Source organism: Pristiophorus japonicus, chromosome 4, assembly GCF_044704955.1.
Source record: "Pristiophorus japonicus isolate sPriJap1 chromosome 4, sPriJap1.hap1, whole genome shotgun sequence".
NCBI classification, from domain to species: domain Eukaryota; kingdom Metazoa; phylum Chordata; class Chondrichthyes; family Pristiophoridae; genus Pristiophorus; species Pristiophorus japonicus.
In genome coordinates, this window is record NC_091980.1 from 229,581,975 (window position 1) to 229,606,224 (window position 24,250).

The 24,250-nt window shown below is 41.2% G+C and overlaps 2 protein-coding genes across 2 annotated transcripts in view; one reads left to right on the top strand and one right to left on the bottom strand.

Moving 5' to 3' along the window:
• ccdc175 (coiled-coil domain containing 175) overlaps positions 1-1,933 on the top strand; it is a 253,696-nt gene extending 251,763 nt beyond the window's left edge. Inside the window, exons 17-21 of the mRNA XM_070879130.1 lie at positions 1-103; positions 617-660; positions 775-928; positions 1,018-1,081; positions 1,853-1,933. Coding sequence (XP_070735231.1) covers positions 1-103; positions 617-660; positions 775-928; positions 1,018-1,067 — 351 coding nt within the window. The 3' untranslated portion in view covers positions 1,068-1,081; positions 1,853-1,933. The remainder of the gene's footprint in view (positions 104-616; positions 661-774; positions 929-1,017; positions 1,082-1,852) is intronic.
• jkamp (jnk1/mapk8 associated membrane protein) overlaps positions 87-24,250 on the bottom strand; it is a 26,047-nt gene continuing 1,883 nt past the window's right edge. The window contains exons 2-8 of the mRNA XM_070879133.1: positions 16,909-16,997; positions 15,070-15,224; positions 9,773-9,979; positions 9,218-9,399; positions 3,049-3,125; positions 2,330-2,531; positions 87-2,196 (exon numbers count right to left, since the gene is read on the bottom strand). Of these exons, the coding sequence (XP_070735234.1) occupies positions 2,147-2,196; positions 2,330-2,531; positions 3,049-3,125; positions 9,218-9,399; positions 9,773-9,979; positions 15,070-15,224; positions 16,909-16,997 (962 nt within the window). The 3' untranslated portion in view covers positions 87-2,146. The remainder of the gene's footprint in view (positions 2,197-2,329; positions 2,532-3,048; positions 3,126-9,217; positions 9,400-9,772; positions 9,980-15,069; positions 15,225-16,908; positions 16,998-24,250) is intronic.

Sequence of the window (24,250 nt, forward strand, 5' to 3'; positions counted from 1 at the left end):
TGCAATTTCCAACTGATTAAGAATATTGCCTCACTAAATGAAGAAACAGAAAAGCAAAAAGCAGAAAAGAAGGAACAGGATCTGGAACTCCAAATCATTTATGGTGCATACATGAAAAAACGTTTTTTTTTTAAACAATATGCTGTAATGGTTTTGGTTCCAATGTTTAAAGATCAATCATCCCACAAATTAGCAATAATAGTGCAATCTTTCACTGCTCATTAATGCTTAGGCACCATGGATAGAAATAATTTCATTGTAATGAAACAAAACATTTTAAATGCAGATTTAGATATAAACATACTACTCCAAGCATGTAAGTTAAATCTTCTCTTGTTGTCAAATATATTTTGAATAGATTTCAGAACTTCCTAAAACATTTTGTTTTGTTCCCAAAATTAAATTTAAGTGCTCCAGTTTTTGCTGATGCTGGATTCCTCTCTCATACCTATTACTGACATTTGAAGCAACAGTCATATGCTTGTTATCATTGCATTTCTAGCACTTCAAAAAGTAAAAACAGTTTAAATTTAATGTTACAAGGAACAAATGTACCTGAATTAAAGCTATCTACTGGTGTTCTAGCAAAGCTCACTATGATTTTTTTTGGTTTTAGACAACCTTCTGAAAAGCTGGGCATTGGATGCTAGTGTTCAAAAGGTAGCCAGTGACAAAGCTTTTTTTTTCACCCATATGTATTTGTGTACTTTATGTAAACGTGTTCATCAAAGTCATACAATTCACAAATGGTGCTATTTCTTGCCACTTTTGCAGGAGAATGAAGCGTGTGACCAGTGTGTCCAGCATGCCATGGAGGAACTGCTCAAAAAAATCCACCACAGAGAGCAGACGGTTGGCAGCATTAGGGATCAGCTCAAGGAGCATTTAAGTAGACTGCTATCCTTTGTGGGGAGCACACATTCTACTGGTAGGCCACAAACAGATGAGTTTTGATTAAGCTTACTTTCTTAGGCGGATTAAACATGTTTTAAGTTTTATTTTGTCTTTGAATTATAGAAGAAACAAAGAAAAAGTGTATGATAAAGCAAACCAAATCACTTCAATGACTTTACAATATGCGGTAAGAAAACATAATTGAATTACATCAGTAACTATAACTAGAATACTACGAGCTTTTGGAAAATATTTACAACTATTTTTAACTGACTATATCATAAATCTCTGCTCTCAAAACATTTTCAGGTTTATTTGTTTGAAGAATTTCATCACCATACTTGCCTGATTTTGTTTCTGCTGTATTCTGAAGCATTATTTTGCTATTTTATTGCTCTATAATGTGACTTAGAAGCAGTCAAGGATCTTTCTGCCTTAAGAAAAATGTAATTCCAAAGGTTTACCTTAAATAATAGAAAGCGAACACAGGATACAGGTAAAGCAGCATATGCTCCATTTAGAAAATGGTTAACTTAGCATCACAAACCGTGAAATAATATGGACTGATTATTAGTGTGGCAACTTGAGTCATCTTATCTAAAATGAAGGGCAGCTCCTGAGAAAAAATTCATTCAACAATTTAGGCAGTTCCCTTCAACTTTCTACCAATCAGCATGCTCAATGTATTGTCCTTCTGAAGGACCACTCCCATTGTTCATTGTGGGAGAATTGAGTATGTAACATTGCATGAACACAACATAACATGCCGGTTTCCTGAGAACAAGGGAGTCTTTAAAAGCAATGGCAATGGTTAAAAACCCAGAATGCCATCCCATCATGTAAATTTGGGGGAAGAAAATATTAATTGAATTTGGAAAGCTGCAGAACTGCAGTTGTAAAGCGAAGCTACAATACTGCTTGTATATATACCTTTACCATTTATATTTTCTTTTCACAGGGTAACAAAGAAGCTGAAATTCACATCATGTTATCGATGTGGGATGTATTCAACTTGTTTCAATAAAGTTTCTTTTGTGCATTTGAATGCTATTTTGTTAAAGCACATGAATAGAACATTATATACATATACTTTGAATATAAATAAAGCACATACACCAACAGAACAAGCAATAGTATCCTTGAAGGCTCTGTGTATTTAGCAGTGGGCAATAAAGCCAGCAGAGGCAGATCTTGATCCAGTTTATCTAATCTGGAAATTGAGATAATTCCTTAGGCATGCAGCATCCAATGACTAAACAGGACAACCAGTCTCTTCTCTTTGGTGATCAGATCCTTGTAAGTCTGTTAATGAAAAACACATCATCAGTTTCTACAGTGATTACATTGATATTTCTACCCAGGCTTCTATAATAATCTCTGGATAGTTTCAAACATCCATTGTTCTGATCTGTATTTCTTTAATGTCCATTGCCACCTTCTGACAGTATCCTTGAAGGCTCTGTGTATTTAGCAGTCAACAGGTAGAAAAGTGCTGGAGTGGGCACTAAAGCCAGCAGAGGCAGATCTTGATCCAGTTTATCTAGTCTGGAAATTGAGATAATTCCATAGGCATGCAGCATCCAATGACTAAACAGGACAACCAATCTCTTCTTTTTGGTGATCAGATCCTTGTAAGTCTGTTAATGAAAAACACATCATTTTTGAAATTATATTATAACCTGATGTTACAACACAACCCCATTACATTTGATCTGCATTTTAATAGTCTTGTACTGAAGATTGAATCCAAAATGTCATTATACTTTCTCTCCCATATAGAACTTCAGTAAGTAGTTCAACAACATCCCAACACTTCTTCCTAACTATTAGCAGAGCTCATCATACTTCTCATTCCCATGATTCCTTAAAACTGAGTAGTTACACAGCTTCCAATCATCAGATTAAACATTTGTTTATATAATCATTCTTACAATAAAACCTTTGACAACATATACTTTGATTTCACAAAAGATGAGCTTTAACTCACAGTACCAGGTGCCAACGTCAAAATGTTTTAAATTAAAATGCTAATGTTCTCCAAACCATATTGTATTGAGAAACAGTTTCTACAGCATTAAATCCAAAAAACTCTGTACAATTTATGGTAAAGTTACAAATAGTCTTAGTTTTGATTTTTAGAGTATTCTAACTTACCTGTATTTCTGAAGCAGACATGTATACTGCCAAAGTTACCAAGGACAAGACTAGAATTATGTATGGAAAAGCATAATCTAAAATAAATGTACAGACCAAAAATTAGGATAACGTACAGAAAAGCAGATTATTAACTAACATTAAAATGCATTTTGCTAATAAGAACATACAATAATATCTTGGCTGTATGTTGACTTATTTGCAAAATGTATACATTTATACAATATTTGATATATATATATATACACAGATAGAGAGAGATCATGTAACAGACACATATATCCAAATACGTAAGAAATAGGAGGAGTAGGCTGCTCCTCCATTCAAAAAGATCATGGCTGATCTACCTCAACTCCACTTTCCTGCACTATCCCATATCCCTTAATCTCCAAAAATCTATCGATCTCTCCTTGAATATACGCAACGACTGAGCTTCCACAGCTCTCTGGGATAGAGAATTAAAAAGATTCACCACCCTCTGAGTGAAGAAATTTCTCCTCATCTCAGTCCTAAATGGCCGGCCCCTTATTCATACACATGGTTATATCAGAACCCATTAAGCAACAAACTTGGGAACCTGAATGTGGGATGAAATTTCAACTGACCCTAAAAAGCCTTAAATTCTCAGCCATATTGTCTTGTAAAGAAAAGTAAGCCGTTTTAGTGTTCAAACATAAATTCTAACTGGTCAAGTGTTAACACTGACCACAGGACTTGCTGGACTATAAACCATCCCAATTGAGTATAGCTTCAAAATGGGGGTGAATTTATGAGTCAAGGAAAACTGATTTTATTTTTTTTAATACAGAAAGATGACTGCAGAAGTGATTCAGTTTATGTAATGAAGAACAGTGGGTGGGTGACATAATAAACCCCTGTGGAAATTCTAGGCGCTCATATATTGCAATACGGGGCCAATAACGGAGTCCAGGCAGAACGATACCTGCACAACAATAAGCTGACCTCGTACCATATTACAAGGTCATCTCATTTACGCAAGATGAATGTTCCCGGTGCGCTCCTAGCAAGGGAGTTGGGGGCAGGATATAGCGTGCACCATCACTTAAAAGACTGCTCCTCACCATTAAATCTGCCTTATGAGAAGAAATGGCTAGAGCAAGTTACAGAACTCAAACTAGTCCTTTCAATGAAGTTGGTTTGGGAGCACTGCTGTGGAAGATCCTTAAAAGAAGAGCAGTCCTTTTTGGAGCTGAAGGCTACCCTGTAGTCAAGAGCAGTCTGGATGAAGGTGGCAGAATCACTGCTGTCTAACCTTCACACCAGAGATGCAACAGTGCAGAATAAATATATACCATTAACAAAGACAGTACAGCAAGTTTCAGGAGGTCATGGATAAATAAAAAGGTCAAAAACAAACTAAAATTGAAGAGGGTATATAATTATGAAAGAGAGAATACGATAAAATAAGGAAAGCAAGGATGTAATACGACAGAATCTCAAAAAATATTTTAAAAAGCAGTGTTCCACAAATATATAGTTAAAGAGAATTGATCAATGTGAGGCGAGATCATGGAGATGAGAGGATATATGGAAATTGGCAGGGATATTTAACAAGGACATAACAAGCTTCAGCGCTTACAAAGGAGAGAGGATATTGGGGAGAAGGTAAATCTTCAATTGGTTAAAAGCAAGGTAGTAGCTATTATAGTAAAAGGAAAGCATTGGAAAAGTTAGTTAAGCTAAAGGACAAAGTTCCAGTTCTTGATGGGATACATCAAATATCCGGCAGGAAATGGGGGAAGAAATAGAGAAGCCCTCAAAATTACACTTAGAAGTTCTATTGAGTGTGGATTTGCACCAAAGGACTGGAGAGTGGTCAATAATACTCCTTTTTAAAGAAAGACAAAGCTAACCCAATTAATTACAAGAGAGAGACACTGTAGGGGTAGAAGCAGGCAATGTTGCAGAGATGGAAATTCTCAGGGCGCCAGGATTGTGAACAGTTTGATTCAGCCTCAGACAGTGGCCAAGGAGTGAGAATTGAATCAGTGACAAGGGAACAGATTTTCTTGTGGGAGTTAAAGATGATGGCTTCAATCTTCCCAATGTTGAGTTTAGGGAAGCGAGGACTTTAGTTGGACAAGCAGTTTGACAGCACTAACAAGGGAGTCAAACAAAGTGGTGAAAAGTTAGAGTGGGCATCATCGGCATACGTGTGGACACTGACTCCATGTTAGTAGATGATGTCACAGGGACGATGCTAAAAAGAAAGGAGCCAGGGATAGATCCTTGGACAGGAAGAGAAGCCATTGCTAGAGATATGCTGGTTGCATTTAGACAGGTAGGAATGAAACTATGCAAGGGCAGTTGCATGTGCTGCACAACGGATGAAAGGCACTGGGAGAAACATGGTATGGTCAACTGTATTGAAGACTGAGGAAAGGTCAAAGGTAGTGTATCATGATCATAGACATAGAGGATGTCTTTTGTGACATGGAATAATTAATGGAGCAGCAAGTAAAATTTAATACAGGAAACAAGATTTCTTCATAGAAACATAGAAAATAGGTGCAGGAGTAGGCCATTCGGCCCTTCTAGCCTGCACCGCCATTCAATGAGTTCATGGCTGAACATTCAACTTCAGTACCCCATTCCTGCTTTCTCGCCATACCCCTTGATCCCCCTAGTAGTAAGGACCTCATCTAACTCCTTTTTGAATATATTTAGTGAATTGGCCTCAACAACTTTCTGTGGTAGAGAATTCCACAGGTTCACCACTCTCTGGGTGAAGAAGTTCCTCCGCATCTCGGTCCTAAATGGCTTACCCCTTATCCTTAGACTGTGACCTCTGGTTCTGGACTTCCCTAACATTGGGAACATTCTTCCTGCATCTAACCTGTCTAACCCCGTCAGAATTTTAAATGTTTCTATGAGGTCCCCTCTCATTCTTCTGAACTCCAGTGAATACAAGCCCAGTTGATCCAGTCTTTCTTGATAGGTCAGTCCCGCCATCCCGGGAATCAGTCTGGTGAACCTTCGCTGCACTCCCTCAATAGCAAGAATGTCCTTCCTCAGGTTAGGAGACCAAAACTGTACACAATACTCCAGGTGTGGCCTCACCAAGGCCCTGTACAACTGTAGCAACACCTCCCTGCCCCTGTACTCAAATCCCCTCGCTATGAAGGCCAACGTGCCATTTGATTTCTTAACCGCCTGCTGTACCTGCATGCCAACCTTCAATGACTGATGTACTATGACACCCAGGTCTCTTTGCACCTCCCCTTTTCCTAATCTGTCACCATTCAGATAATAGTCTGTCTCTCTGTTTTTACCACCAAAGTGGATAACCTCACATTTATCCACATTATACTTCATCTGCCATGCATTTGCCCACTCACCTAACCTATCCAAGTCGCTCTGCAGCCTCACAGCATCCTCCTCGCAGCTCACACTGCCACCCAACTTAGTGTCATCCGCAAATTTGGAGATACTACATTTAATCCCCTCATCTAAATCATTAATGTACAGTGTAAACAGCTGGGGCCCCAGCACAGAACCTTGCGGTACCCCACTAGTCACTGCCTGCCATTCTGAAAAGTACCCATTTACTCCTACTCTTTGCTTCCTGTCTGACAACCAGTTCTCAATCCATGTCAGTACACTACCCCCAATCCCATGTGCTCTAACTTTGCACATCAATCTCTTGTGTGGGACCTTGTCGAACGCCTTCTGAAAGTCCAAATATACCACATCAACTGGTTCTCCCTTATCCACTCTACTGGAAACATCCTCAAAAAATTCCAGAAGATTTGTCAAGCATGATTTCCCTTTCACAAATCCATGCTGACTTGGACCTATCATGTCACCTCTTTCCAAATGCACTGCTATGACATCCTTAATAATTGATTCCATCATTTTACCCACTACCGATGTCAGGCTGACCGGTCTATAATTCCCTGTTTTCTCTCTCCCTCCTTTTTTTTTTTAAAAAAGTGGGGTTACATTGGCTACCCTCCACTCCATAGGAACTGATCCAGAGTCAATGGAATGTTGGAAAATGACTGTCAGCGCATCCACTATTTCCAAGGCCACCTCCTTAAGTACTCTGGGATGCAGTCCATCAGGCCCTGGGGATTTATCGGCCTTCAATCCCATCAATTTCCCCAACACAATTTCCCGGCTAATAAGGATTTCCCTCAGTTCCTCCTCCTTACTAGACCCCCCGACCCCTTTTATAACCGGAAGGTTGTTCGTGTCCTCCTTCGTGAATACCGAACCAAAGTACTTGTTCAATTGGTCCGCCATTTCTTTGTTCCCAGTTATGACTTCCCCTGATTCTGACTGCAGGGGACCTACGTTTGTCTTTACTAACCTTTTTCTCTTTACATATCTATAGAAACTTTTGCAATCCGTCTTAATGTTCCCTGCAAGCTTCTTCTCATACTCCATTTTCCCTGCCCTAATCAAACCCTTTGTCCTCCTCTGCTGAGTTCTAAATTTCTCCCAGTCCCCAGGTTCGCTGCTATTTCTGGCCAATTTGTATGCCACTTCCTTGGCTTTAATACTATCCCTGATTTCCCTAGATAGCCACGGTTGAGCCACCTTCCCTTTTTTATTTCTATGCCAGACAGGAATGTACAATTGTTGTAGTTCATCCATGCGGTCTCTAAATGTCTGCCATTGCCCATCCACAGTCAACCCCTTAAGTATCATTCGCCAATCCATCCCAGCCAATTCACGCCTCATACCTTCAAAGTTAGCCTTCTTTAAGTTCTGGACCATGGTCTCTGAATTAACTGTTTCATTCTCCATCCCAATGCAGAATTCCACCATATTATGGTCACTCTTCCCCAAGGGGCCTCGCACAACGAGATTGCTAATTAATCCTCTCTCATTCCATAACACCCAGTCTAAGATGGCCTCCCCCCTAGTTGGTTCCTCGACATATTGGTCTAAAAAACCATCCCTAATGCACTCCAGAAAATCCTCCTCCACCGTATTGCTTCCAGTTTAGTTAGTCCAATCTATGTGCATATTAAAGTCACCCATTATAACTGCTGCACCTTTATTGCACGCACCCCTAATTTCCTGTTTGATGCCCTCCCCAACATCACTACTACTGTTTGGAGGTCTGTACACAACTCCCACTAACGTTTTTTGCCCTTTGGTGTTCTGCAGCTCTACCCATATAGATTCCACATCATCCAAGCTAATGTCCTTCCTAACTATTGCCTTAATCTCCTCCTTAACCAGCAATGCTACCCCACCTCCTTTTCCTTTTATTCTATCCTTCCTGAATGTTGAATACCCCTGGATGTTGAGTTCCCAGCCCTGCTCATCCTGGAGCCACGTCTCCGTAATCCCAATCACATCATATTTGTTAACATCTATTTGCACAGTTAATTCATCCACCTTATTGCGGATACTCCTTGCATTAAGACACAAAGCCTTTAGGCTTGTTTTTTTTAACACCCTCTGTCCTTTTAGAATTTTGCTGTACAATGGCCCTTTTTGTTCTTTGCCTTGGGTTTCTCTGCCCTCCACTTTTCCTCATCTCCTTTCTGTCTTTTGTTTTTGCCTCCTTTTTGTTTCCCTCTATCTCCCTGCATTGGTTCCCATCCCCCTGCCATATTAGTTTAACTCCTCCCCAACAGCACTAGCAAACACTCCCCCGAGGACATTGGTTCCGATTCTGCCCAGGTGCAGACCGTCCGGATTGTACTGGTCCCACCTCCCCCAGAACCGGTTCCAATGCCCCAGGAATTTGAATCCCTCCCTGCTGCACCATTGCTCAAGCCACGTATTCATCTGAGCTATCCTGCGATTCCTACTCTGACTAGCACGTGGCACTGGTAGCAATACCGAGATTACTACTTTTGAGGTCCTACTTTTTAATTTAGCTCCCAGCTCCTTAAATTCATTTCGTAGGAACTCATCCCTTTTTTTACCTATGTCATTGGTACCAACATGCACCACGACAACTGGCTGTTCTCCCTCCCTTTTTAGAATGTCCTGCACCCGCTCCGAGACATCTGTCAATGATGGTCATTAAATACCAAAAACCTCAAAATAATGGGCAACAAACGAATATAAATGAAATTACTATTTGTAATTGAAGTCAAGTAAGTTGTGCCCAAACTTTCAGTCAGAGGAGTTTTGAAATGTAGCCAGTACTAAAGGTAGCATCTAAACATGAAAATGTACTTACAAAGCAGGCCTCCACCAACTGCCTGAAGCACTGTAAGGATAGGGAAAAAGTATAGGGCTGCATAAATACTTTTAAATCGGTCAGATTTTCCAAGACCACAGGCAATCTTTTTAACCAGGAGTGGACGAAGCAGCATCATAAAAACCAGACAAAAGGCATAATATATGAAGACGATAGTGTATCTGAAAACAAACAGACAAGACTGACCATCAGAATAACCATTAGAGTTGAGCAGTGAGTGAAATTGAAATTCTAATTTTTCAGAATGTTGGCTCCCAATTTAAGATCTGTATTCCCTCACTACCAGTCTAACCACCAGGTCTTCGAGTAATAACACATGCTCAAAAGGCTGAAGGTGCATTTGCTTGAACTGGCTAGTTAATGGAAGTGGAAAAATAGCAGATACTTTAATAGTTTTTAATATGTTTGGATGTGCACCAGAACTGTATGTAGTTCTCACCTGTCTAGAAAACATTTTATGTCAAACTCATGCAGTGAATAAATGAATGTAACCATTAAGTGAATGTTGTACTTTATTGAAAATCATATACTTACAAAGGGAATACAGCTTCCTGTGTACAATGCAATGTGTTGATATAATCTGGACTGGGATTATAAAGCATTGTATACCAATCTGAAAGCATCTGCACACGGCAAGACCGGATTTTCAGCTCTCCTACTGGATCATTCACCAACAATGTAACAATAGCTGCAACACTGCATTCCAATAATGCAGTGACATGCTGAAAAAGTGCACTGGAACTGTACAGAAACAAAAAGCATCAACGATTGTTAAGGTGAACTTGAGTTTTTTCCTCAAAATACTGACAATAGATTTCACCTGCCTGGTATGAGGATATACAAATAAAAACCTAAAAAATTGGAGACTGTTTTCATTAGGATGAAGGAGATTCTGGGGTGACTTAAAATTATGAAGGAATGTGACAAGAGGAGATAGAAACAGGCTGATCCCGGTGATTGAGGGGCCTAGAATACAGTGACATAGATATAAAAGAAAGAAAGACTTGGATTTATAATGCGCCTTTCACCAGACATCTCAAAGCACCTGACAGCCAATGAAGTACTTTTGGAGAGTAGTCACTGTTGTAATGTGAGAGATGCAGCAGCCAATTTGCAAACAGCAAGCTCCCACAAACAGCAATGTGATAATGACCAGATAATCTGTTTTTGTTATGTTGATTGAGGGATAAATATTGGCCAGGTCGCCGGGGATAACTCCACTGCTCTTCTTCGAAATAGTGCCATGGGATCTTTTACGTCTACCTGAGAGCAGATGGGGTCTCGGTTTAACATCTCATCCAAAAGACGGCACCTCCAACAGTGCATCATTCCCTCAGTACCACACTGGAGTGTCAGCCTAGATTTTTTTGCACTCAAGTCCCTGGAACCCACAACCTTTTGACTCAGAGGTGAGTGTGCTACCCACTGAGCTACAGCTGTCAAGGTTAAATGTAAGATTTAGGACAGAGAGCAGAGGAAACTTTTTTTTTTTTTTTAAAACAGAGAGTTGTGAGACAAAGTTAGTGACTAAACAGAGACCATATCAACAGTTAAGAATAGGTGGTTGAAGGAAAGGGAAATAAAGGGATATGGAATTTGAGCAGGCACATGGGATTCGGACCACTGCTTAAGTGGAGGATAAGCACAAATACAGTCTGGTTGGGCCAAATGTCCTGTTTCTGTGCTGCAATTTCTACTTAATTCTAGCTTATATTGTCTACTAAAAATGTGTAATTTGAATGCAATTGTTTGACAATACTCCCCAACTATGTTAGAAGTCATCCAGAAATGTCCCAGCCCATATGTGCCAGCCAAACTTCTTGAATGCACAGTTCCAAACAAGGCAATGGAGCAGTAAAATTAGGAAGTTTGCTGGCAACACCAGGCACTGCGGCCTGCAGAATAATTCACGAGACTTGCGAGATATATTATGATACTGCAAATCTATTTTGTTGTTTCTCCCACCACAAATAAAATGTTAGCATTGCCTTTCTAACGTGAACATGTATATATTTTGTGAAAGGTACAAAATTCCGTAGATCAAAGACTTGTTCAGAATTCTGAAGCTGCAGAAATTATTGCTGTAAATTCACTGGATTGCTCATGAATTAAATTGAAATGCTGTTGTGTCCCTTTACATGTGGAGTCAGGGGACAAGTAGCAGAATGGATAGCTAGCTGGATGCAAGACAAAAAGCAGAGACTAGGGGTAAAGAGTAACTATTCAGAGTGGAAGGTGAGAAGTGACAAGGATCAATGCTGAGACCACTGTGGTTCACAATTTATATTAATGATTTAGACTTTGGAATCAAAAACACAACTTCTAAAATTGTGGATGACCAAATTGAAGAGGACTGTAACAACTTACAAGACATTAATAAACTTGCAGAATAGGCATATAATTTGGCCAATAAATTTTGACATAAAGTGTAAGGTATTACATTTTGGTAAAAAAATGAGGGGACATATTACTTGTAAAATAAGAATCTAAATGGGATAGAGGAGCAAAGGGATCTGGGAGCACAAATACATAAATCACTGAAAGTTCTGATGCAGGTCAATGGGGCCACAACAAAAGCAAAACCAGGCACTAGGGTTTATTTCCAGAGAGATCGAATTGAAAAATAGTGAAGTTACACTAAACTTGTATCAAATCTTGGTTAGACCACACTTGGAGTACTGTGTATAGTTCTAGTCGCCATATTATAAAAAAGATAGAGGCATGGTGAGGGTGCAAAAAAGATTTACAAGGATTGTAAATTGCGAGGCTGTACCCATCAGTAACGGATGAACAAGCTGGGTCTCTTTTCTCTTGAAAAGAGAAAGCTGGGGGGGGGGGGGGGGGGGTGAACTCATAGGAGGTCTTTAAGTCCCTGGGAGACCCTGGCCAAAGACCGCCCTAAGTGGAGGAAGTGCATCTGGGAGGGCACTGAGCTCCTCGAGTCTAGTCGTCGAGAGCATGCAGAAATCAAGCGCAGGCAGCGGAAAGAGCACGCGGCAAACCAGTCCCACCCACCCCTTCCCTCAACAACTATCTGTCCCGCCTGTGACAGAGACTGTGGCTCTCGTATTGGACTGTACAGCCACTTAAGAACTCATGTTAAAAATGGAAGCAAGTCTTCCTCGATTCCGAGGGACTACCTAAAATGATAATTAAACTTATGAAAGGCTTTGAGAGGGTAGACACAAAGACTGTTTCCACTTGTGGGGAAGAGTAAAATTAGGGGCCATCAATAAATTTAGTGACCAACAAACCAAATAGGGAATTCAGAAGAAACCTAGAAAGTGGTGAGAATGTTAAACCCTGTACCACAAGGAGTAGTTGAGGCCAATAGTATAGATGCATTTAAGGGAAAGCTAGATAAGCATGAGGGAGAAGGGAATAGAGAGTTATGCTAATAGAGTTAGATGAGGAAAGACAGGAGGCTCGAGTGGAGCATAAATGCTGGCATGGACTGGTTCGGCCAAATGGCCTGTTTCTGTGCTGTATATTCCATCCCGTTATTTGCAGTCAGCAGCCCTAAAGAAAGCTGCCCACAAAGATCTTGCGATCTCTGGTGAGAAGTTCGGCTTTTCTGACGTTCAGTTGCGATCAGTGCAAGTTAATGGGGATTCCCTAACGCGAGCTGCTGTGACATCAACAAGCTGACTAAGCAGCCAATCAAAATGCAGAATTCTCATAGACCGGGAAACAGGAAGTGAATAAGCTCCTTTTATTCTAACTTTTTAAAAATGTTAGCGAGCGAAACAAAGACTGAGGGGCTCTCACATGGGGAAAAAGATAAACCTGAAATAAAGATGAACAAACTTCAAATATATATATATTTTTTTTAAGTTTCTTAAAAATATATATTTTTTTATTAAAAATGGATAAATTTGACACTCCACAAAACTAAATTAGTTTTTCGCAGCCATAACATTTGTTTTTGGCAGTCAAAATGCTGTTAAAACCTCAGTTACAGCTCATCCAAAAGGGTCTAACTTTTAATGGGGTATTTAAGTGATATTACTGAGGAAAAGCCAACGTTTTTGTCAGTTTCACTGATTGTCAGCTATGGAGCGGGCGGGGGGAGGGGTTTGGGGGCACAACACAGCCAGTGTCGGAGCAGTGAATGACAAATTTCAACTTCAGGATTTCCACCTTACAATACGCATGTGCTAAATCCTGAAGTTGCGGTCAGTTTCAAAGAGATAATAAAAGCAAACGCAGTTCGGTCGCTGCTTTTACCCACCGCAAATTCCAGGTCTATGTAATTCTATGTACTACCACTAGAGGGAAATCTACTGGCTACATAACTTGCAGGGACTTTCAGTGGCAGAAACCCAAATATGGTTGAATTTGTGCCAGTGGAAGCTTGTAGAATGCTATAGTGTCTCCACCCCTGCATAATATATTAATTTAGGGAAACAATGCAAGTATCAGATATAGGAGACAAAATATCATGCCAGGGTTAAGTACTTTTTTGACAGACGACAATTTAAATAAAATTATTTTTTTTAAGAATTCTGTGTAAAACAAAATTGAGTGTTTCAATAGACTGTTCAGACTATCCTGTAGTTTACACGTTCCTGATTGCTCATAAATGCACGACAAGTTCATGCATTTTCTTGATCATCTGTACTTCCAAGATATTTTACCCTATGGTTCTGTCATTTGTAATTTAATGTCCGCTCCTAGATTGCTTCTCGACTCAAGTCTCTCTGCTTCTTCTTGCTACTCTTTTTCTTTTCTGAAAAAAAACCCTAGCCTGCTCTCTGGACTTCAGCTTCCCCAGTTTGCTGCCTCCTCTTCGCTAGTTTTAAAGCACACAGAATGCTTCTAATATACGTAATACATTATAAGTGCATTGAATGCTTTACAAACTAATCTGCCAATTTCCCAAAACAGCCCAGAAATTGGTGAGGAGACAGCCTGGACAAAGGCCTTCAACGCAGCCTCGGAGCTGTTGCATCATTATACACCTTTGTCTGCAGCCACAGTGCACCTCCCCTTTAAGAGGTGTCAGAGATGCTCAATTTTCTGCTCCTCCAAACAGTCGGCAATAAGTAGCACAGATAATGCTGGCTACATGCCTGTCCCGTTACAATGAGGTCCCAGCATCAATTTCCTGGCATCCATGTCGCCACGTGAGCAGGCGCACATAAGCCCCTTTTCAGGCAGTTTCATTTAGGCTTTGAAGAAATGAAATGGACAGAGAAATGCATGCTCGAATAACTGTTTCTATTATATTTACTAAATAGAAACAGCAAGTCATTCTAATTCACAGACCTGGAAGTGTGAATTTACAGCATCTGCTTCCGCAAATTTCAGGATGTATTTGTTTACAGCAATTAGACGATTTTAAGTGATCCTAAAAAGGACAGGCTAGTTAAACACAACTCCATTTTAGCAGCATAATTCTACATTATGAATTATGTGATATAATGCTCCTGTCAATATAAACAGTACATCATCTGACTTACCAAATGCAATTCCTAGCATATCTGAAGTTCATCAAACTAAAGAAAACACACTTAAAATTATATTTTAACAGATGTATTTGTAAAGCAGAACATTAAGACTGCAGCAACAATTTCAAGTGTAATTTAGAGAAAAAAATAATTACAATGTTCAGTTATGCCCAAGAGAAACTGAATTAAGATTGCACACTCTCATTTCATGTTGTCCCCTTGCAGCAGACAAAAACAAATTTCACTCCCTCAGTCTCTGCTGGATTTAAATCCATGTCCCAGAGATAAAAGTCTAATATTTAACCTGTGATACCTACACGTCTAGAAAGACTATAGGAGTAACACCACCATTTATGTTGATGGTTCTCAAATAACACTAACCTCTTTTTGCCTGAATACCATTCAATAAAGAACCAATGCAAAACCAAAGGTAGCATTGCCATAAAACCAAGATACAGCCAGTCATATAACTCCGGTGATTCCTCACATTTACGACAGATCTTCTGGGCATCTGTTCTTTCCCCTCTTGGGCACACCTGCAGAGGATTTTTTTAAATAAATGAAAAATCTTTTTATTTCATTACTATGTTCTAAATAAATGTTTAGGTTGCCACACTGATACATGTTTAATATATACATTTACAACATATGCATTAACTTGCCATTAAAACAAACTCCCACGATCTGAATAAGAAAAAATTCAACCTAGGGAAATTAGAGCAGGGATGATAGTGAAGTCACGAAACAACCTGCCATAGACTCGTTTCTGGATTCCAACCACAAATCCTTTCAATTCAACCTATAATCACAGGCTGACATAACCTTGAATGCTTGTAGTTTGAATCTAGAAGCCAATCAATGACAGGTTATTTAGCACCGCCACCTCATTCAATTTCAAATTCCAGGATGAATTACTTCTTATGCAAATCATAGAAGTCTAAGAGCCTACTGCAAATACACTCCTTTGAATACATATGAATAGGGTCATAAATTAGTAAGTCTTAATATATTTAATTAAAAACAGACCATCAAAACAGCAGCTTTCTGGCTGCACTACTGCATAATGAATTCTATATACAGATAACACAACTTAACCACTGATCAATCATCATCATCATAGGCAGTCCCTCGAACGAGGATGACTTGCTTCCACATGAATTCACAGATGTTTCAATGAAGGACCCGATGTTCCAGTCCTGAACTCCAATTGAAAGGTGGAAGATGCCTGTGCGTGGATTTTTCTTAATGTGTGGTGACCGTTGCACATCAGCCACCACACGGTCTTGACAGAGCTAGACCTTTATCCAGTGGCAAGGGTTAACCAGGACGACTGGAGACCTGCTCTGCTGCATGGACCTAGTGCACACACATATCGCAGTGTGGACTGGCCCATGCTGCCCTTGGGCCCTCGGCTCTTCTGGGTCCCCTACCCTTATTCGCCGCACCTCCGCCACGATCCCTCGCCGCACCTCCGCCACGATCCCTCGCCGCACCTCCGCCACGACCTTCCCACTCCTCTGCTGTACCAGAGTCCCGCCAATACTTCTGCCGACGCTCCAAACGGCGAACTGGGTCCTGATGACGTCACTCAGTCGCCCACCTCAAAGCAGTCGCACATTTGTGTCGGCTCGCGCTGGAAGCTTCAGTGGCATGCTCCAGCTCTTATACTCCCGACCTGCAGTGGTGTCCTCTCACAGGTCGGGGTGGCCCATGATGTTACAGGGGCCTGGCACGCCAGCTCTTATACTCCCGACCTGCGGTGGTGTCCTCTCACAAGTCGGGGTGGCCCAAGATGTATAATGCTTATTTGGTCATTAGCTCGATACTTTGAAAAATCCAACGTGCACGTATACTGTGAAAGCAAATGGTAGAAGTAGGCCATTAAAAAAAAAACATTGTATGCCAGAGTCCTAGCAGCAGTAAACAGCAGCAAATTAGTAGGTAGAAAACGTACACTTATAATAAAATGTAGATCTATGACTGTATGATCAATGTACTAAACATAATCATTGACAAATTAAAAACTTAGTTATATAATAATGAATATATATATTATATAAGGAAGGTAAAATATTTATTGCTTGGGTAATAGCTATCATTCAATTACCTAATTACTAAATGTAGGCCAATGACCTTTAAACACTAATCCTGCCCAGTAATCCATAAAGTATTGTCAAGTTTACTCAATGCAAGAAATGTGAAAATGCATAAAAAGCTCACCCCACAGCCTCCATACTGCAGCTGACTATCATTTAGACTTTCTGTTATTTGCTTTCCACAGTATAATCCAGGGCACATTAAAGCAACATCTGAAATTAAATAAAATTAACAGATTGCATCAACTGTTAAATTAATTCAGATTAAATCACTATTCATTTTAATTCACAGCATATAAATGATTGTAAAATTTTATTTTATGCATAATTATTATAAACCATTATTATATACATAATTATTTTAAAAGGAACTGGATATCAAAGCAACATTTGACTGAGTATGGCATCATAGAGCCTGAACAAAACTGCAATCAATGGTCGTCAAAGGGAAAAACCTCCAGTGGTTGGAGTCACATCTGATAGAAAGGAAGATGGTCTGATTGTCAAGAGGCCTCTCATCACCGTCCCAGGACATCAATCACTGAAAGAGTTTCTCAGGGAAGTGTTCATGGCGCAAACATCTTCAGCAACTTCAACAAAGTCCTTCCCTCTGTCATAAGGTCAGGAGTGAGGCTGTTTGCTGATGATGCCACAGTATTCAATTCCATTCACAGCTCCTATGATAATGAAGCATCGCAATTCCAGTCTACTGCAGGACCTCTTGCTTGGGTTGACAAGAGGCAGATAACATTTGCACCACATAGATGCCAGGCAATAGCCATCTCAAAGAAGCCCAACCACCTCCCCATGACCCTCAACAGCTCCACCATTGTCGAGTGCCCCATCAACATCCTGGGGATCACCACAGATCAGAAGCTGAACTGGACCAGCAATATTAACACATAACTACAAGAGCAGAGCACAGGATGGGTATTCTGTGATGAGGAGCTCACTTCCAGACCCCTCAAAGTGTCTCCACCATCTTCAAGGCTTAAGTCAGGAGTGTGATAGAATGCTCACCACTCGCTCGGATGGGGACACCTGGAAGAGCTTGCATTTATATATAGTGTCTTTAACATAGGAAAATGGCCCAAGGTGCTTCACAGCAGCATTATCAAACAGAATTTGAAAGCGAGCCACATGCAGTATTAGGATAGGTGACCAAAACTTGCTCTAAGAGGCAAGTGTTAGGTAGCATCTTAAAGGAGGAGAGAGAAGTGGAGAGGTTTAGAGAGAGAATTCCAGAGCTGAAGACGAAGAAAATCAACGCAAGAGGCCAGAATTGGAAGAGCGCAGAGATTGTGGAAGATTGTCAGGCTGGAGGAGATTACTGAGATAGGGAGGAGTGAGACCATGGAGGGATTTGAAAACAAGGATGAGAATTTTAAAATATAGAGGCATTGCCTAAGCCAGTGTAGGTCAGCGAGCACTGGGATGGTGTGTGAACAGGACTTGGTGCATGTTAGGATCATCATCACAGGCAGTCCCTCGAAATCGAGAAAGTGAGTTCTCAGGTGACTGTACAGTCCAATGCGGGAATTACAGTCTCTGTCACAGGTGGGACAGACAGTGGTTGAAGGAAAGGGTGGGTGGGGAGCCTGGTTTGCCGCACGCTCCTTCCGCTGTCTGCGCTTGTTTCCTGCATGCTCTCGGCGACGAGTTGAGAGGTGCTCAGCGTCCTCCCGGATGCTCTTCCTCCACTTTGGACGGTCTTGGGCCAGGGATTCCCAGGTGCCGGTGGGGATGTTACACTTTATCAAGGAGGCTTTGAGGGTGTCCTTGAAACGTTCCCTCTGTCCAGCTGGGGCTCGCTTGCCGTGTAGGAGTTCCGAGTAGAGCACTTGCTTAGGGAGTCTCGTGTCGGGCATGCGGACGATGTGGCCCACCCAACGGAGCTGGTCGAGTGTGGTCAGCGCTTTGATGCTGGGGATGTTGGTCTGGGCAAAGACACGGATGTTGGTGCATCTATTCTCCCAGTGGATTTGCAGGATCTTGCAGAGGCAGCGCTGGTGGTACTTCTCCAGCGTTCTGAGGTGTCCATGTCTCTGAGCCACACAGGAGGGCAGATATCACTACTGCCCTGTAGACCATAAGCTTGGTGCCAGATTTGAGGTCCTGGTCTTCAAACATTCTCTTCCTCAGGCGAACGAAGGCTGCGCTGGCACATTGGAGGCGGTGTTGGACCTCATCATCGAATTTATGTTAGGATACGGGCAGCATAGTTTTAGATATGCTCAAGTTTACAGAGAGAGCAAGGTGGGAGGGCAGCCGGGAGAGCATTGGAATAGTCGAGTCTAGCGGCAACAAAGGCATGAATGAGGGTTTCAGCAGCAGATGTGCTGATGCCAGGGGCAGGGACAGGCGATGTTATGGAGGCATAAGTGGTCTTGGTGATTGTGAGGATATTGGGTTGGTAGATCAACTAACTGAGGGTAAAATAGGACGCTAAGGTTGTGAACAGTCTGGTTCAGCCTCAGACAGTGGCCAGGGATGGATGGGGTCGGTGGCTAGGGAACGCAGTTCATGGCAGGTACCGAAGTCAATGGCTTTGGTCTTCCCAATGTTTAAATGGAAGCAATTTCTGCTCATCCAATACTGGATATCGGACAAGCAGTGTGACAAATCACAATGGAATCGAGAACAACACTCAAGAAGTTCAACATCATCTAGGACACAGCAGTTTTCTTGATTAGCACTTCTGCCACTGGACGTAATATCCACTCCCTCCATCACCAATACATTGTGCATACAGTATCTAAAATCTACAGAATGCACTACAGCAACTCACCAAAGTTACTCAACAACGTTTCTCAACCCTGCAACCTCTCCCACTGAGAAGGGCAACAGCAGGAATGTTGTGGAAGTACCAATCCATGTAAAAATAGACAGAGGCTGCAATCCTTGTCTATGTACCAGGAATGAGAGTTCTAGACCCAGGTGTTAAACACTTGCATGTTTATTAAGTTAAACAATTCAAATAAACATACTCACAAGACAACACCCCGGAACACACGGTGATGCATTAATGGTCAATGTTATATAAAGGCAGTCTGCTCTGTTGTCTTTACAAAAGGAGAACAATCCCATAACCACTGTAACCTAGTTAGGTCACTGGGCAGAACTCCATAATGTCATTGCAGATGGAATTAAACAACAGCAACTTGTATTTATATAGCACCTTTAGCATAGTAAAACGTCCCATGGCGCTTCACAGGAGTGTTTTAAGACAGAAATTTGACACCGAGCCACACAAGAAAAGAGGTAGGTTTTAAGGAGGGTCTTAAAGGAGGAAAGCGAGGTGGAGAGGCGGAGAAGTTTAGGAAGCGAGTTCCAGAGCTTAGGGCGAGGCAGCTGAAGGCACGGCCACTGATGGTTAAGCAATTATAATCAGGGATGATAGAAGAGGGCAGAATTTGAGGAGCACAGATATCTCAGGGGGTTGTGAGGCTGAAGGAGATTAGAGAGATAGGGAGGGGCGCAGACATGGAGGAATTTGTAAACAATAATCAGAATTTTGAAATTGAGGTGTTGCTTAATCGGGAGCCAATGTAGGTCAGTGAGCACAGGGGTGATGGTTGAATGGAATTTGGTGTGAGCTAGGACACAGGCAGTCGAGTTTTGGATGACCTCAAGGGTTACGTAAGGTAGAATGTGGAAGGCCAGCCAGTAGTGCATCGGAGTAGTCAAGTCCAGAGGTAACAAAGGCATGGATGAGGGTTTCAGCTGCAGATGAGCTGAGGCACGGGCAGAGATGGGCGATGTTACGGAGATGGAAATAGGCGGTTTTAAAATCTCAGGCTATCTCCAACTAGCTGCATTTTATTTTCACGTTGATATTTTTTGGAGTGATCAGATAAGTAATACAAGTTCTCAGGTCTAGCATTTTTATCAAGTGGCATTAGTATTAATCAATCCAAGGGCAGCATAGTGCAAATTATGGACAGAGTAAATCTCATCTGCATTGCTCCAAGAATGTGTCTTAACACAGATCAATATTATATGTGTGAATTTTACTTTTCTCAGATTAACTGGTCATTCATCTCTCTTGTATCTGGAACCTTGATGGCTGTAAAATGGGTAATGCATTTACTACAACAACTTGCATTTATATAGTGCCGTTAACATAGTAAACTGTTTTGTTTCCCTACAAAACAAGTCACTATACAAAGTAATTCTTTGTGCGCAAAGTGTTTTCGGGCACTTCTGAGATGCATGAAAAAGCACTGTATAAATGTAATTATTTTCAATTGGTATCAATGATCACAGAATCATTCGTACTCAAATTCTAGCAAAAATAATGTCAAATACAAATGCACTTAAATAAAAAATTAGTCCAGTTTTTTCTACGAGGGCTTCCATTATTGTATATGAGTGAGCTGTACACTCCCAAACTGCTATAATTCTGACCAGCTTCCAATAAACTGTAATGCAAGCGGAGTGACGGGATAGATTTGCTGCGGTGTCTGTGACTCCCAATGAGACAGGAATAGCTCAATTTCCAGATCAGCTACCAAATAGCTTTCAAGCTTTTAAAAATACAAGTTTTTTCAATTTACATTGTTCTAAATACAGATGAACACAAGAACATAAGAAATAGGAACAGGAGTAGGTCATACGGCCTCTCGAGCCTGCTCCGCCATTCAATAAGATCATGGCTGATCTGATCATGGACTCAGCTCCACTTCCCCGTCCGCCCGCTCCCCTTATCCCCTTATCGATTAAGAAACTGTCTATTTCTGTCTTAAATTTATTCAATGTCCCAGCTTCCACAGCTCTCTGAGGCAGCGAATTCCACAGATTTATAACCCTCAGAAGAAATTTCTCCTCAACTCTGTTTTAAATGGGCAGCCCCTTATTCTAAGATCATGCCCTCTAGTTCTAGTCTCCATCAGTGGAAACATCCTCTCTGCATCCACCTTGTCAAGCCCCCTCATAATCTTATACGTTTCGACAAGATCACCTCTCATTCTTCTAAATTCCAATGAGTAGGGGCCCAACCTACTCAACCTTTCCTCATAAGTCAACCCCCTCATCCCCAGAATCAACCTAGTGAACCTTCTCTGAATTGCCTCCAAAGCAAGTATATCCTTTCGTAAATATGGAAACCAAAACTGCGCACCAATACCTTATGTAGCTGTAGTAAGACTTCCCTGCTTTTATACTCCATCCCCTTTGCAATAAAGGCCAAGATACCATTGGCCTTCCTGATCACTTGCTGTAAGGGTATGCTTGAGGCTTTCCACGGCCTGTGGGCACTGGAGGGATTTGCATGCATAATGGAGAATAGTAATACATAGAACATAAGAAATAGGAGCAGGAGTAGGCCATTTGGTCCCTCGAGCCTGCTCCCCCATTCAATAAGATCATGGCTGATCTGATTATGGACGCAGCTCAACTTCTCCGCCTGCTCCCCATAACCCTTTACTCCCTTATCGCTCAAAAATCTGTCTATCTCCGCCTTAAATATATTCAATGACCCAGCCGCCATAGCTCTCTGGGGCAGAGAATTCCATAGATTTACAACCCTCAGAATAAATTTCTCCTCATCTCAGTTTTAAATGGCAGCCCCTTATTCTAAGACTATGTCCCCTAGTTTTAGTTTCCCCTATGAGTGGAAATATCCTCTCTGCATACACTTGTCGAGTCCCCTCATTATCTTATATGCTTCGATAAGATCACCTCTCATTCTTCTGAACTCCAATGTGTATAGGCCCAACCTATCCTCATAAGTCAACCACCTCATCTCCAGAATCAACCCAGTGAACCTTCTCTGAATTGCCTCCAATGCAACTATATCCTTCCTTAAATACGGAGAACAAAACTGTACGCAGTATCTAGGTGTGGCCTCACCAATACCCTGTACAGCTGTAGCAGGACTTCTCTGATTTTATACTCTATCCCCCTTACAATAAAGGCCAACATTCCATTTGCCTTCCTGATTACGTGCTATACCTGCATACTAACTTTGTGTTTCATGCACAAGGACCCCCAGGTCTCTCTGTTTTGCAGCACTTTGCAATTTTTCTCCATTTAAAATTATAATTTGCTTTTCTATTATTTCTGCCAAAATGGATAACCTCACATTTTCCCACATTATACTCCAGCTGCCAAATTTTTGCCCACTCACTTAGCCTATCTATATCCCTTTGCAGATTTCTTGTGTCCTCCTCACATCAGCAAACTTGGCTACATTACACTCAGTCCCTTCTTCCAAGTCATTAATATAGATTGTAAATAGTTGAGGCCCCAGCACTGATCCCTGTGGCACCCGACTAGTTACTGTTTGCCAACCGGAAATGACCCATTTATCCCAACCCTCTGTTTTCTGTTAGTTAACCAATCCTTTATCCATGCTAATATATTACCCCCAACCCCATGAGCTTTTATCTTGTGCAGTAACCTCTTCTGTGGCACCTTATCGAATGCCTTCTGGAAATCCAAATACACCACATCCCCTTATCCACCCTGCTCGTTATATCCTCAAAGAACTCCAGCAAATTTGTCAAACATGATTTCCCCTTCATAAAACCATGCTGACTCTGCTTGATTGAATCATGCTTTTCCAAATGACAGATGTTAGGCTAACTAGTCTATAGTTTCCTGCTTTCTGTCTGCCTCCTTTTTTAAATAGGGCGTTACATTTGCAGTTTTCCAATCTGCTGGGACCATCCCAGAATCCAGGGAATTTTGGTAGATTACAACCAATGCATCCACTATCTCTGCAGCCACTTCTCTTAAGACCCTAGGATATAAGCCAGGGGGCTTGTCCGCCTTTGGTCCCATTATTTTACCTAGTACTACTTCATTAGTGATAGTGATTGTATTACGTTCCTCCCTACCTAAAGTCCCTTGATTATCCACTATTGGGATGTTTTTAGTGTCTTCTACCGTGAAGACCAATACAAAATATTTGTTCAACGTCTCTGCCATTTCCCTGTTCTCCATTATTAATTCCCCAGTCTCATCCTCCAGGGGACCAACATTTACTTTAGCCACTCTTTTCCTTTTTACGTACCTGTAGAAACTCTTACTCTCTGTTTTTATATTTCGTGCTACTTTACTTTCATAATCTATCTTCCCGTTCATTCATTTTTTTAGTCGTTCTCTGCTGGCTTTTTAAAATTTCCCAAACCTCTGGCCTCCCACTAGTCTTGGCCACATTGTATGCCTTTGTTTTCAATTTGATACCTTCCCTTATTTCCTTAGTTTCCCTTATCTTACAGTTTTTCCTTCTCATTGGGATATATTTTTGTTGCAAGTTATGAAATATCTCCTTAAATGTCTGCCACTGCTCATCAACTATCCCATTCTTTAGTCTATTTTCCCAGTCCACTTTAGCCAACTCTACCCTCATACCTTTGTCGTCTCCTTTATTTAAGCTTAGGACCTTCGTTTGAGAACCAACTTTCTCACCCTCCAACTGAATTTGAAATTCAACCATATTATGGTCACTCAACGCTAGAGGA